This window comes from Nothoprocta perdicaria, unplaced genomic scaffold, assembly GCF_003342845.1.
Source record: "Nothoprocta perdicaria isolate Ctin4 unplaced genomic scaffold, notPer1 scaffold_97, whole genome shotgun sequence".
NCBI classification, from domain to species: Eukaryota; Metazoa; Chordata; class Aves; order Tinamiformes; family Tinamidae; genus Nothoprocta; species Nothoprocta perdicaria.
This window is the reverse complement of record NW_020456276.1, coordinates 764,028-778,277: the sequence shown is the minus strand read 5'-3', so window position 1 is coordinate 778,277 and position 14,250 is coordinate 764,028. Positions and strand designations below refer to the sequence as shown.

Here is a 14,250-nt window from a genome sequence, read left to right as displayed (position 1 = left end):
ATTTTTCCCACTTATTATTTTTCTTAGGAAAAAAGGAGACATAGTGGCTATTTTCTCATTGTTTCTATGTCTTTATTAACACTAAAGTTTTTTTTTTTTTTTTTTTTTTTGGTGGTCTTTTGTGGCATCCAGTTTTGTTCTTTTCTTTTCGAGACTTAATTACACAGAAAAAGATGTAATTAAAGTTTTTTAAAAAATAACTAATATTACAGACTTTCTTGATGAAGTAGGTCCACCGTGCAAGTCTCATGCAGTTGATGGTCATGTTCGTGGTTTGCTCAGGAAAGGTGTTTTTTGAAGGGAAAAGCCTTCTSAAATGCCTGCTTGTGATCTCATATAGTGAGGTCATGCTGCTTTTAAATGTAGCTTTCCAAGCTCTCTTTTACGATAGGCACCTGATATTTGTTCCAAACTGATGTTTTTAAGTGGATCATGCAGTTCTGATGTATATTTAAGGTATATCTAAGTTCATTTTTTTAAATCCCCAAAGATGTTAGCTTATTCTCCTCCCATATGTATTAYGCATTTTGTCAATAAACTGAGAGAACCCACAGAAATATATTTGGTTTAAAACATTTTTCACACTGAAGTTTGGCGCTTTTTCGACTTTGTTTTGTTTTGTTTTTTTCATTTCCTGCCAATGTTGTCTTCTGACTTTGTATTGCAATATATTTTTGAGGAAGAAACTCATCTGAGATTATCTTGTTGGCTTTCTTCCATGTGTTCTCAATAAGTAGTGCTTTCCCAGATGCTTCTTGTGTAGGTGTCTATTTTGTTGTATGTCTGTTCAGTGCTTTACTGGGAATCTGAGCATCTGTGAGTTTCATTTTTTTGGAAAAGATACAGCTATTGGATTTGACAGCTGTCAGTTTCAGATATGTGTTTCCATCTTTTGATATTACAACAAAACCTTTGGAGAGAATTTCTTCATCCAGGATCATCATCCATAAAAGATATAGTGCCTGCACTCATCAAATGTTTTTAATTGCGAGTATTTGCAATATCCCTGGACTTCTTTTCTGCAAAGGGAAAAAATACAAGATGAGGTAGTTTCCACTGATGACTTTGCTGTAGCTGTGTAGAAGGTTAAATGTTTATGCATGGCTTAAGTATATATTGAAATAGATTCAGGAGTAATTTCGACAGATAACCCAGGTGAAGATATTTCTAAGTGCATATGAAAATAACCTGAAATGCTTTTCAAGGAGAGAAAAAGAAGTGGACACAGGAATCAATTGAATTTTGTCTCCTCAGTGTTTACAGAAGCCAGACCTCACCAGTGACACAAAGGACAAGGAATACAAGCCCCATGATATTCCACAGAGACAGTCRGTTCAGCCATCTGAAACTTGTCCACCTGCTCGTCGAGCAAAACGCCTGAGAGCAGAGGTGAGAACTTGTGTCTGTATGGATCAGATCACCAAATGTGTATGTAGAGTTGCTACCAGTTTAACCTTTGCCTTGTCATTGTTAAGCATACCTAAMTATTTGTATGCATGTGGAAAGATACCCATCAAAAAGTGAATTACTGAGGTACAGAGTTCTGAGAGGCCCTTTTACAGAAGCTGTTCCACTTACTCATTAGGTGTAAGTGCACATGCTATAATAATGTTTTTAGTATACTTATAAATAAGATAGGGCTAATAGCATAGGTGAAAATAGAGGTGAGAAATTCTAGAAATTAAACTTACCTTATAGAGCTTTGATATTAAGATTACATGTGCTTAAGAAATAATATATGTTTGGTTTGGCATAAAATTTATTGACTTTATCTTAATACAGTTCTGAAAAGACGCATTTTACAAGATTCTGTGCCGTCTATTTGTTGCTGTTCACTGTTCTACCATGATTCTAGCGTTTCCAAACTGAGATTATTGCCTTCAGAAAGTTTAGCTTTCTTTCACTTGAACAGATGAAGATTAGAGGAAGCAAAGCCACAGTCTTTGCTAGTGATGACATAAGAGTTGGAAAGGTCATGATTGACCCTATTTGTGTTGCAGTCTAGATTTGTATTTAAAATCGTGTCGAGATTTCAATTAAGCTCCCATTGGTCTTTCTTACTACAAAGTAGTGTAGGTTAGTTGTTGAAAATACTATGTATAACTATTTTTAGTTAATAACAGTTATAATTAAGGTTTTCTAAAGCTTTTCCATCAAGCGACCCTGTTAAAAGTACATTTATAATTGAGAACCTCGATGGTTTGAGCTGAAGTTTTCCATTTGAAGTATCTGTTTGTGTTTTGAGTTCCCCTTAGACAACAGGAGTATAGATGGCTTCGGAAGAGTAAAATAAAATATTTTGAAAGCCACAGGATGCTTGCTCCTTTGCTGCTTGTCAAGTTCCAGTGAGATCATCATTAAATTAAAAACATGATGGTGTCATTATTGGCACCAGATTTTCATAGACTTTCCTTTCAGACCTCTCCAGATTGTTCCCTGTGTCGTTTCTCTGCAGTCTGATTGTTTTTTTTCCTCTTTTTCTTTAATAAATTAAATGCAGGCATCACTGAAATTCAGCCTTTTTTTTTCAATTTATCAGTTTTTAATTATAAAATGTTTCTTTAAGCAAGTATAAGCAAAGTCATTAAAATTTTTGCTGAGATTTACGAATCTGCCTGGCTTCTCTGTAGAACAAGTCAGGTTATGAGTTTGAAGACCATCCTTGTACTTTTGGCATTTGTCAGAGTGGATTAAGTTTTGAATGCAGAAATGCATTTTGAACTTGGAAGTCAAAACTACATTTTCTGCATTTTATTCCCCTCACAGTTCTTGAAAGGATTGAGTAATGCATTTTAAAGCCTTATAGGGTCTGCTATCAAATTAACTTAACCATTAAGATTTGCAGAGTCATATTCAGTCATATTCTTGCTGTGGCATTGTGTTTTGGACATAGCCAACGTTTTTCTTCAGAGCCGAAGCAGCTCAGAAGAGCGGAATGATTCGCAGGTTGGATCTGTTGGGATGTGCAGCCTTTCCTGGAGCATTGCATGTATTTGCCAGTTTTCGGGATTTTTTTGGTGTTCAGAGTAGGCTGGTAGATCCAAGAAGCATAGCCCTGTAGTTGGGTGAGGAGTTCTTGGGAATTTAAATGGCAATTAACAGCTTCCCAGATACAAGTATAAAACTGAAGTGTTCTACTTAATTGCATTGCTGATTTTTATTTGTTTATTTTTAAGTCTACTAATATTAAAACTGAATCTGAACCTCCTGAAGTCCGAACACACAATCTACGACGTCGAATGGGGTGCGCACCACCAAAGAGTGAAAATGGTGAGTGGCAAGTAAGGAGTGAATCCAAACATGGATGCAGTTTYCAAATTATGATTTTATTTTGGAAGTATTTTATGACTGTAGGTTTTTTATTGTTTTGTTTTGAGAGTTTTCTTTATTATTATTGAAATAAGATAATTTGAAGAAAAAATCTGTGTGTTTAAACACACAGAAATGTAGTTTTAAAGAAACTACATTTTATTTGTCCTGAAAAGACAGAAATTATTTAGACCATCTTTAATAGTTAAATTTCCAATAGGCAGATACATTCTTTTTCATAACATTTTCATTAACTTCTTGGACTTCAAAGAGTGTTTTAGGTCATTTCATGTCCAAATACAGAAATCTTTAGTTTGCTGATAGTGTGAGGATTCTTGGTTCTTGGATACTATTTAATAAGGGCTAATAGTTGTCAAAGCTTTTCTTTAATTGCTGCCTTCTTGGTAGATGCAGTATCAATTTATAGAGCTTGGGTAACTGCTAGCAGTGACTTGGGTACCAAGCTGGTGTTCTCCCTAGAAATTTGCAGTATCTGAAAATACCTTTGTCTCTGTTTATCTGGATACATCATTAGCTGCCTGTTTGTTTGCATAGGACAACTTATAGAGGAGACCAGATGCTTTCACACAGACTTCATCTGTGATAGAATGCCACGGTTTTGAATGGTTAAATACCACCGTGCTTCATTTTTTAGTAAATACTGCTRGAGCTGCACTGGGGACAGTTTTCCTCTATTTTGAGGAACATGTCATTTTGTTTTCTAAGAGGCAGTATGAAAGAAGGGTGTAACAGAAGTAGAATTGATTCCTTTCTCCGGGTGACTTCTGCCCCATGCTTATCTTCAACAAAATCTATTTGTAAAAGCTATCACTCTAAGAAATTGGTGTGGAAAGATCATCACAGGAAGCTATAGTGTTTTTCCACGTCTCCATGTTATAGGCAGGACAACTGTCAGAGTAGTTTAACCAAATTCATTAACATTGTATGATTTTAGATTATGAAGGTGAATAGTACTTTTCAGAGTACTTTAAATACAGTTGTATCATGAAATGGGGCATCTTTGGCCATCTCTGCACGTATCTCAGAGTAAACCRAGAGGTCAAAACTCTTTCTGAGCTTGCATCTGTTGCTCGTGGTTGGTGTCAACCATTAGCCATGATAAATCTTCCCTTTGAAAGAGAATATCTCCAGTGTGTTTGGGAAAGCAAATAATGCAATGAAACAAATGATACAAATAAAGCAAATAATAATGAGTAATGCTGAGCAGTAAGATGTTTTCTAACTGCTTTATGTTTTTTTTATGTTTGACCAGAAAAGGAAATTCATAGCACAGCAAAACTTCCTGAGAAGAGAGAACATGCTGGGGAGCCAGAGAAAGACAAGTCCAAAGCTCGATCTAAAAAACCTACTAACGCTGTGAGTATATCCTGCATTCTTCATGCTTAGCTGTAATTTTTACATGTTTCTTTTGGGTATGTAGTAAAATTTAGTGTAATTTAGACATGTTAAGGGCTCTCCTGTATTTTTCATGTAGATACCTTTAAAGCTTCATGCTGTTATAAAGCTGAAAATAACAGAATAGTTACTTCATTTTTATAAAGTAGCTTGTCTCCTGTACTTAATTAGGCATTTTGAAAGAAGAGTCCAAAGAGARGTGATTCTGCTGTGATCTGCTGTCTTGCCCCATCGCTTTGTCGTCTTAAAGGGAGTTCATAATACAAACTTCGGCACTTGGCTGTCCTGGAGACTTAGCTTTTATTCCACAATTTCACCACCTACTTGGGATCTTTGCTGTTTAATTGCTTCTTAACCCCTTTCCCAGCCCCCTCAAACAGGGAAGCAAACAAACATAAAGTGATGTTATCTTCTCTGGCTAAGGAAGATATATCTTAAGAAGAAACATAAAACCACTAAAAACCATTTCATAAAAAAAAATCTTCTCTTTTTATTTATTTGTTTATTTAAAAACAATGTAAGACAAGTAGGTTTTGTCCTAAATGATTCTATTTTGTATTTAAGAGCTGCCCATTTTGTCATCAAGGAGCCTGCAATGTCTGATTGGTAACAATTGGTAACAGGCAGCTCCTTTCCTTGCAGCTTTTCTTGGGGCGGTGTTGCTGCCTGACTTGTTCCATACTTCTTTCCCAGCTGCCCTCTATCCCACAGCATGTGCTTTCCAAAGTCTTGGTCAAGATCTCTTAGGAAAAAGAGGAACACTGAGATCGGGAGAAACTCCCTTTAGTCTTTAGCTGCCCTCCTGTTTGCCATGGAGGAGACTGAAACATCTGTGTACATGTTGCTCTTGAATAAGCACAAGAGAAAGGATAACGTGAGCCACTGGTAGCTGGCATAACATAGTTCTAAAATCTGCAATACAGCTAATTAAAACTCCTGAGTATATTAAATCTTTTGTCACTTAGAAAAAGCTGCCTGAAGGGCTTGTGTGGTCCGTATGGTCATTTATTAAATCTCGAAGGAACTCTGTTTTTAAAAAAGATGTAAAAAAAATAGGATATATGTTTACCTCATTTTGCTTTCAACAATGCAAATAAAAATAAGCTTTATTAAATGTTCTAGGTGACTTACCAAACTGCTCTTTCACCGTACATTACCTTCAGTGCTCAAATCCCTACTCTTGCTGTTTTTCATTGCAGGTGGATTTGTATGTCTGTCTCTTGTGTGGCAGTGGTAATGATGAGGACCGTCTCCTGTTGTGTGATGGCTGTGATGACAGTTACCATACTTTTTGCTTAATTCCACCCCTTCATGATGTTCCAAAGGGGGACTGGAGATGTCCCCAGTGTCTGGCTCAGGTAATTTGAGAAAACATAAAAGTTGAGCGGGAGATTTTCTGTTCTTTTTCTTGATCTTAGCTATTGGGAGTATAATTTGTTATTAGAATTGGGCTGACAAGGTGGTTAAAGGCGAACAAAATAGTCGATACTAACTCCCCCAGGTAAAATATGCATGCTGATCATCTTACTAACACAATACAGAAATAATAATGCTATTAATTGCAGGAGTGTAATAAGCCTCAAGAAGCATTTGGTTTTGAACAAGCAGCAAGAGACTATACGCTTCGCACGTTTGGAGAAATGGCAGATGCGTTCAAGTCGGACTACTTCAACATGCCAGTACATGTATGTTCATGTTTTTATCCTGATGCCGTCATGTAGATGTATTTTTTCTGTGCTTATTCAGGTTTATAACTTGAGGGGACAGGAATTCTAGTCTTAAGTGGGAACAAGTACAAAATGGGATGTCCTAACTCAGTTCAACAAATTGAAGGGTTCTTTTTGGCTCCACTGGGTTCTCATTTTTTTCACTTAAAAATGTCTTTAAGGAAGAGAATATTCTCCAACTATGAYGCTTAGCTGAGAGCCCAGAGTGAATGCATGTCGTAGGTATCACCAGGTCTCTGCTGCACTACTTTTTCTTGCTGAAGGGATTTTTGAAATGGTTTAAGCTAGTGCCTTTTATACAGTGATTTCTGAGCATATACTCTTCATATGTTTAATTTTTCTTTTTCTCCTACCTAGATGGTCCCCACAGAGCTGGTTGAAAAAGAATTTTGGCGACTCGTTAGTACTATTGAAGAGGATGTCACAGTGGAATATGGAGCTGATATTGCTTCAAAAGAGTTTGGCAGTGGCTTTCCAGTTAGAGATGGGAAATTCAAAGTTAGACCGGAAGAAGAAGTAGGTCTTGATTAGTTCCCAACATGTTTGTATTTCAGCTTTGGAGAAAACAAGGATTTTTTTTTTCTTCCCCAAAACAAAATAATGGAACTGAATTGCTGAGTGGGGTTTTTTGTTTGTTTGTTTGTTTGTTTTTTGTTTGGTTTTGGTTTATTTTTTGGTATGAATAATTGGCATAGTGCTTGAAGAAGGGAAGAATATCAGCATTTTGGAGAAATAAAATTTGCTGTGATCAGCCATTAAAGGCTACAGATTTATCTGTTAATAAACAAGTTCCAGATTTAAAAAAATAAAATCATTTTAACACAGCATATCAGAGAAGATATTTGAAAAGAGCAAATGCACTGGTGCTTTTGAGGTTTYTGGTTTGTTGACCTATTTCTTAAATTTTTCAATTGGGAAAAATACTCCCTTTGTTCGTTCGCAGTTTTGCCGTGTTAGGTTTGTGGGAGGCATGTTTTTGTTTTGTTTCATTCTGTTCCACTTCATGTGTAATCTTGTGGCTGTTTTGTTCAACTTTCAGGAGTACCTGGATAGCGGCTGGAATTTGAACAACATGCCTGTAATGGAGCAGTCTGTTCTTGCTCACATAACTGCAGACATATGTGGGATGAAACTACCCTGGCTATATGTAGGAATGTGTTTTTCTTCATTTTGTTGGCATATTGAAGACCACTGGAGTTATTCAATAAACTACCTGCATTGGTGAGTTTGAGGGGTAAACTCAGCCTGTGAAGCAAAGCAACCCCACTTTACTTTTCCCTTCCTCCTCCTAATTAACTGACTAAAACCAGATTCACAGAGTTCAAATCAGAATAACCCTTACAGTCCTGTACCARCAGGATTAAATTTGACACAGTGATTCCTGCATTGATTTTACTTTTGGACAAGAGGTCATATATTGGAAAGAGACATCCATTCCCAGTTTAAAAAAAAAATCATTAGAGATGCAGTACCTGTTTCATCAGATGTTCTATTATGCTCAGGATAAAACTAAAAATCATGTAAACTAAAAATCATCTAGCTTGAACTAACAGTCTTAGGATCTTGCATACTTTTGTCTGTTAGATAGATCATTCTATCATAAATCCTCTCATTATGTGAACACTTGTCAGCTGCAGTCAGGGCAGATCTTCACTGTCTCTTTGATATTCTAAATAGATTGAACTCTTTAAACTTCTGTCCTTCTGACAGCTTTTCTGGAGTTTGTATTAGTCCTGTCACTAAAACCAACTTTTTTTCTGTATTTCAGAAGAATTATAAAATCACATCTCAGTGATTTTATTTCTCACTATTCAGTGTCTCTGCTTTTTATTCAGTTTTTCAATTTGCGACTTTTTTGAAAGAGTTACTGCTAGAAGACACTCTTAAGTAGTGGCCAATACTTAATGGTTGACTGTATTGAAATAAATCATGGAATCATAGAGTGGTTAAGGTTGGAAGGGACCTCTAGAGATGAAGTGGAGTAAATGAGTGATTTACATCATATTGTAAAAATATCTTTTTTTTCCCCCCTCCTCCATTTGCCTGTATCTTTAATCAGGTTGAAAACCATGTGAAGGAGAGGAAGGTTTTTGAATGAAATAACTTAATTCCTTCTAGCAGGGCTTTCCCCACTGTTGGAAAGGCACTATCTTCCATTTCAAATTATATTAGCAGTTGCTATGAAAGGCAGATATATGTATGCATATGTACGTACTTATGTACACAAGTATATGCATACACTTGCAAACAAAGGTAAAAGCRGCCCTATCTGTGTCATTTATTTCTCCTGCAGCATGAATGTCTTAAACCTTTCTCCTTTTCAGATACTCTTCCATATTTCCCTTTAACTTAGAGGTCTGTGTCTTTTTTTTTTGTTTTGTTGTTTATTTTTGTTTAAATTTTTTATATATATATATATATATATATATATATTATTTGAGAATGAAGTTTAGCTGGGTTTAATGCTGTTCTCTTGCTCTGAGCAAGATGATTAGATCTTAATGACCTGGCTGATGTCGGACTTGAGACTCTAAAAGGGTGTTGGAAGGTAGAACTTGTTCTTGTGAGGTGCTAAGGTTGTCCTCCTTCAGCACCACCACATGCCTTGAAGGATCCTGTGCCAAGAAACGCTCTTTGAGCAGTTAAGTGAAGCAGGCCCCAACTGGRGACCTTTCAGTGAGCTGAAAGCAGTAGTTTTCTTCAAGGTGCTGAGTCCTTTGTTACTCCTCAAAAAGGCAAAAGGGAAAAAAAAGATACCAAAAACGCCAACCCTCTTCAGAGAAAGAAATAACCAGCACTGATGCCTGCGTTCTGTATTTTCAAAAGCAGGAATGAGATGCTGTCTGGTACCAGTGCAGAGAGCATCCATTCTTCAGCTTGCTAAGTTCATAAGGCTGTTGGCCTATATGTCCTTCAGAATTTTTCTCTGCTATCTATTATCTTTAAGTGCAGGAATCCCTACACCAACATCCTAATCCAAACGTAGCCTAGTTCTTACTATAATCCATTCCTTGGCACTGACTCGCCTTTACACCAAGGAGCAGAATTGACTTAGCCTAGTATTGGCTCAGGACACAGATCACTCCTCAGTTGCATCTGTAACCACTCTTTATGAACTCAGATAATTGCTCCAAGAAGAGGACGAGACCYGAGACTGCCGTAGTAATTTAATGCTGTAAAGTAACAGCTCCACTTACGCTCGCCCTGGTGATCGCTACATAACGGTCCTTCAAGCTGGCTRTCGTTTTGCCTGCAACAAGGGTGTTGAATACAGGAATAAATTCCAAGATTTAAGCATGTGCCTTTTGAGTGATATTTTGTTTTGTTTTCTGGAATTCTCCAGAATACATCATTTCTTGATGTATTAAAAACAAGAGTGGTGCATCAGCTCTCTTCTTCCAACACTTTAGGATTATCAGGTGGAAGTGATGCCTTGACCTCCTCTTCTGCATGGCTTTTCTAACTTGTCCCTTTAATCGAGATCAGAAGCATTTTCTTCCTCATATGCTGCAACAAGTCAGCTTCATTGTGAGCACAAAGCAACGTATATTGGAACACATCTGCATAACATGAATCTTATCAGCTGTCTTGAATTAGGTTAACCTGTTGCTAAAGGTTCTTTGTTCCTATTCTGGATATGGGTTTTTTTCCCCCCCTTATGTCTTTTACTTATAGCTGCATAAAAAGGAAATTTTTATTTTTACCCACTTTATGTTACATTTATGGCAGTGATGCCCAAGACTAGCTTTGGTTATTAGACCCCAAAGGAAGATAGTAGTTAGAGGAAAAGACAAACTAAGCTTATGTTAGTTATCCTGGAATCAGCAGAGCTTCACCAAGGACTTTTTCTTTCTGTTTGTTTATTTTCTTTTTCTTTTTTTTCTTTGTCCCCCCCGAATATTTTAAGTAGGTGCTCAGAAATCTGGGCGTTTAAAAGCTTATGCCTGGAGGAGGGACCTGCATTAAATGTGAAGATTCAAGAAGGTACATAATCTCTGTGTTCCTTCCTGGCAATATACCCTTCTTTTGACGTGGTGGGTTTAAAGCAGAAGACTGAAAATGTAACTTACGAGTTTGCTCATATTTAACTGTTTTTAATAATCTTGCAGGGGGGAGCCTAAAACGTGGTATGGAGCCCCAGGGTATGCAGCTGAACAGCTGGAGGATGTAATGAAGAAGCTTGCTCCAGAGCTATTTGAATCTCAGCCAGATCTCTTGCACCAACTTGTCACCATAATGAACCCGAATACTTTGATGGCCCACGGAGTACCTGTATGTTGTTGGACTCCTGTGCTACTCCCCCAAACCCAACCCTCTTTCATTTGCACTGAATTCTACTTCAAATTTGATAATTGCAACACTTTTATTTCAGAGATGTTGAGGTAGTCTCCATGTGTGTTGTATCTTTCTGGTCTAGTATTATGTGCCAGTTTAAACAGAAGRGCAATAGCCTCCAAGCTTCTGGAGTTGCTTGGGAAGCTCTTCTCTGGAGACCCCCTATAGTGTATTCCTATTTCTGTATCTCAGATAAAAACTTTAAAACAAATGCAGGAGCTCTTCATGTGTCTGTTTAATCAGGCACAATTTTATTTATTATTTTTGCATAGAGTTTCTGGCAAGGGGCTAAAACCCATTCTTCCTTTGTGTGTCACCCATATCCTCTTATTTTTCCTCTCAGATAAGTTCTTAGCTATTTAAAAACATTTTTCATCAATTTCCATCATATTCCATATAAAACTTTTCATGGGAATTATGTCCCTTTACAACTTAATTAGCTTTTGATAACTGACCTTGGGACTTGAAGGAAATTCTGGAAAAAGTGGCACAATTTATGGTGCCTGCTTTGCTTTCAGAGACTCCAAAATTTAAAGATGCAGGAAGACCTGCCTGCTCTCATGCTGCTTGTCTAGTACCAAAAGTAGTAGCTTTGCAGCAGTAAGAACTTTTGAACAGGCTCCAAAATTCTCTCCCCGTCAGCTCCGTGTTGAAGCGAGTCTTGCCTGTGCTTTACCTGTGTAACTGTCAACAGAGCAAGGTGTGAAAGGCACAGGCAGCTGACGAGCAATCTCCTTAGAGTGTAGGTATGGCTGAATGAAATCCCTTTGCTTTCTAGAATTTTATGTGATATATTACTGATGCCACTTGTAATTCTTAGCTTTATTCTTAAAGCTATCCCGAGTTACCATGGAAGTTACTGGAATTTTGGAAATGTATGTTCTCTTCACAGCTTTGAAGATTTCAGCCTTCAGTTCTGTTTAGATTTTACTTAATGCCCATCCATTTATTATTATTATTATTGTTGTTATTATTATTTTCCCTTAGGTTTATCGAACCAATCAGTGCGCTGGAGAATTTGTCATCACTTTTCCAAGAGCTTATCACAGTGGTTTCAATCAGGGTTTCAATTTTGCTGAAGCTGTGAACTTCTGCACAGTTGACTGGGTAGGTTCTGAAAAGATTTTTTCGTAATGCATAATGTATGTGATTTCGGACTTATTCCTGGCTGATGCACAASTGCTGTGTTTTGCTACTGATGCATGTGCATTTGAGGGAGCTTGGGATTGGGAGCATAGTGTCTTGCTGAAGATAATTTCTTTAATGTACTTGAACTGTGAACTTTTTCTGGTTACTAAGGTTCAATTTAAAAAGCAAAATACAGATTGTTTGGTATAAATTTTACGGCAGATGGGAGACAAGATTTTGGGCATGCCTAGAACATGAGGGGAACCAACGCTGCTTGAAACTGTTCTTCTTGTGTCCCCAAATTCTTTTCTTATCCTAAGATCTTTGGAAGCTGGAATGCAGTTTGCCTGCTGATTCCAATGGGAATACCCTAATGATTTCTTCCTACAGTTGAAAAACAAAGCCAGTCTTGGGCTGCTTTCCAGATTGTTCCATTTTAGCTTCTATGATTGATCGACAATCTGTAAATTGGATGATAACATACATTAAGAACAGTTCAAGGTTTAAATAGTCCTCTTGGAAAGATAAGCATAAAAAAATACACCTGACTGCAAATATGTCCTCTTGGATAGGAAAGATACCATATATTTTTAGAAAAGAATAACTATGAAAAGAGAATGGAGAGTTTTGGTATTCTGRTATGTTTGGTATTTTGGGATATTTGGTTGATATATCAGCACTTTATTCCTAGTAATTTTTGCCTTTCATGGTTTTCAATGCAGTTACCCTTGGGTCGCCAGTGTGTGGAACATTATCGCCTGCTGCACCGGTACTGTGTGTTTTCTCATGATGAGATGATCTGTAAAATGGCTTCCAAAGCAGATGTTCTCGATGTTGTGGTAGCATCTACTGTTCAGAAAGACATGGCAATTATGATTGAAGATGAGAAGATGTTGCGTGAGAGGGTTCAGAAGCTGGTGAGTTCTAGGAAACTTCATTATAATGAATGAAGGAACATTGGAGCGCTGATATGAAATACACTGTAAGCACTTAGGCTGCATTGTCAACAATCGAGAGCTATATAGTGCCTTCCTGAATTGTGGTGGTCGATTTCAAAGGCTTGTTGGGTAGAGAATGATTATGAATCTTGTTTTACTGTCTGCTTTTAATATTGTTGAAATGTCTCTTTGAAAGTAATATGTTTTTTGTTGTTTCAGTAGTTTGATTGAGAATAGCTGCTTCTTCATTATCCAGGGTAACYGGTTGTAGTATCTTTATTTCTAAACTGTGTTAGTCCTTTGATAAATTGARCCTCTTTTTAACCTTGGACAAACCACTTGTTTGTTACTTTGAAGTGATGTAGCTTTCTCTTTTGCAGGGAGTGACTGACTCAGAGCAAGTGGCTTTTGAGTTGTTTCCTGATGATGAGCGACAATGTTTAAAGTGTAAAACCACTTGTTTCATGTCTGCTGTTTATTGTTCTTGTAAACCTGGGTTACTTGTATGCCTGTATCATGTAGAAGATCTCTGTTCCTGTCCCACCTACAAATATAAGTTAGGGTAAGTTTTGGYTAGATACTGCTATCTGACTATGTTCTGGACATACACTTGTTTTATATGTATCTATTGTGACTGGATAACCTTGTGACTTAGTCTGTTTTGCCAGTGATGCTGGTCCCAGTCTCTGTTTCTCCACAGTCTTGTGCAAATGCAGTGTCCTCAAGACAAAGTGCATTTTCTGTGCTCATATACGAAGCAAAGACTCTTTCTTTTCCACTGTTCAGCTGAGCTTGGTGTTACAATGGCAAAAATTAGTTTGCTTGCTTTATTTATAGCAACAAAGTCATCTTCTACTACATTACTCTTGCTTTGAGTAATCTTTTTTTCTTTATTTCTTTTTTTTTCTGCTTTCATATTTCTTTCCCCATGGTTTGTTACGCGTTTATCAATGTAGATTGTGTGCTTTTTGAAGCAATGGTTACTTTGGAGTTGTCTTAGAATTGTCCTAATTAAGATGAGCTGAGTAAATAATACATCATTACTGTATTATATGGACCAGTATTTCTTGAAAAGTGCTCTTTTACTTTGAAAGTTGAATTCTGTTCTAGGTACCGATATAATCTGGAGGATCTGTATCCAATGATGAATGCGCTGAAGTTACGAGCAGAATCATACAATGAATGGGCTTCCAATGTAAATGAAGCTTTGGAGGCAAAAATTAACAATAAAAGAAGTAAGTATCTTATACTTTGTGATTAAAAATAGCTAATTTTTCAGCTTTCTATTTTTGAAACTTACCATGCTTGCACACTTGTGTGACAGTCAAAATAGGAAATTATATATACTTCTTTTAAGGTAAATTTTGTAGTTGCAGTAATTTCCAAAATCATGATAA

The 14,250-nt window shown here is 36.9% G+C and overlaps 1 protein-coding gene across 1 annotated transcript in view; it reads left to right on the top strand.

Annotated features, from left to right (window-relative positions):
• KDM5B (lysine demethylase 5B) overlaps positions 1 to 14,250 on the top strand; it is a 46,405-nt gene that overhangs the window by 14,995 nt on the left and 17,160 nt on the right. The window contains exons 5-16 of the mRNA XM_026053126.1: positions 1,255 to 1,389; positions 3,177 to 3,270; positions 4,583 to 4,686; positions 5,925 to 6,083; positions 6,291 to 6,410; positions 6,810 to 6,968; positions 7,492 to 7,673; positions 10,562 to 10,724; positions 11,775 to 11,894; positions 12,638 to 12,832; positions 13,234 to 13,415; positions 13,964 to 14,088. Of these exons, the coding sequence (XP_025908911.1) occupies positions 1,255 to 1,389; positions 3,177 to 3,270; positions 4,583 to 4,686; positions 5,925 to 6,083; positions 6,291 to 6,410; positions 6,810 to 6,968; positions 7,492 to 7,673; positions 10,562 to 10,724; positions 11,775 to 11,894; positions 12,638 to 12,832; positions 13,234 to 13,415; positions 13,964 to 14,088 (1,738 nt within the window). The remainder of the gene's footprint in view (positions 1 to 1,254; positions 1,390 to 3,176; positions 3,271 to 4,582; positions 4,687 to 5,924; positions 6,084 to 6,290; positions 6,411 to 6,809; positions 6,969 to 7,491; positions 7,674 to 10,561; positions 10,725 to 11,774; positions 11,895 to 12,637; positions 12,833 to 13,233; positions 13,416 to 13,963; positions 14,089 to 14,250) is intronic.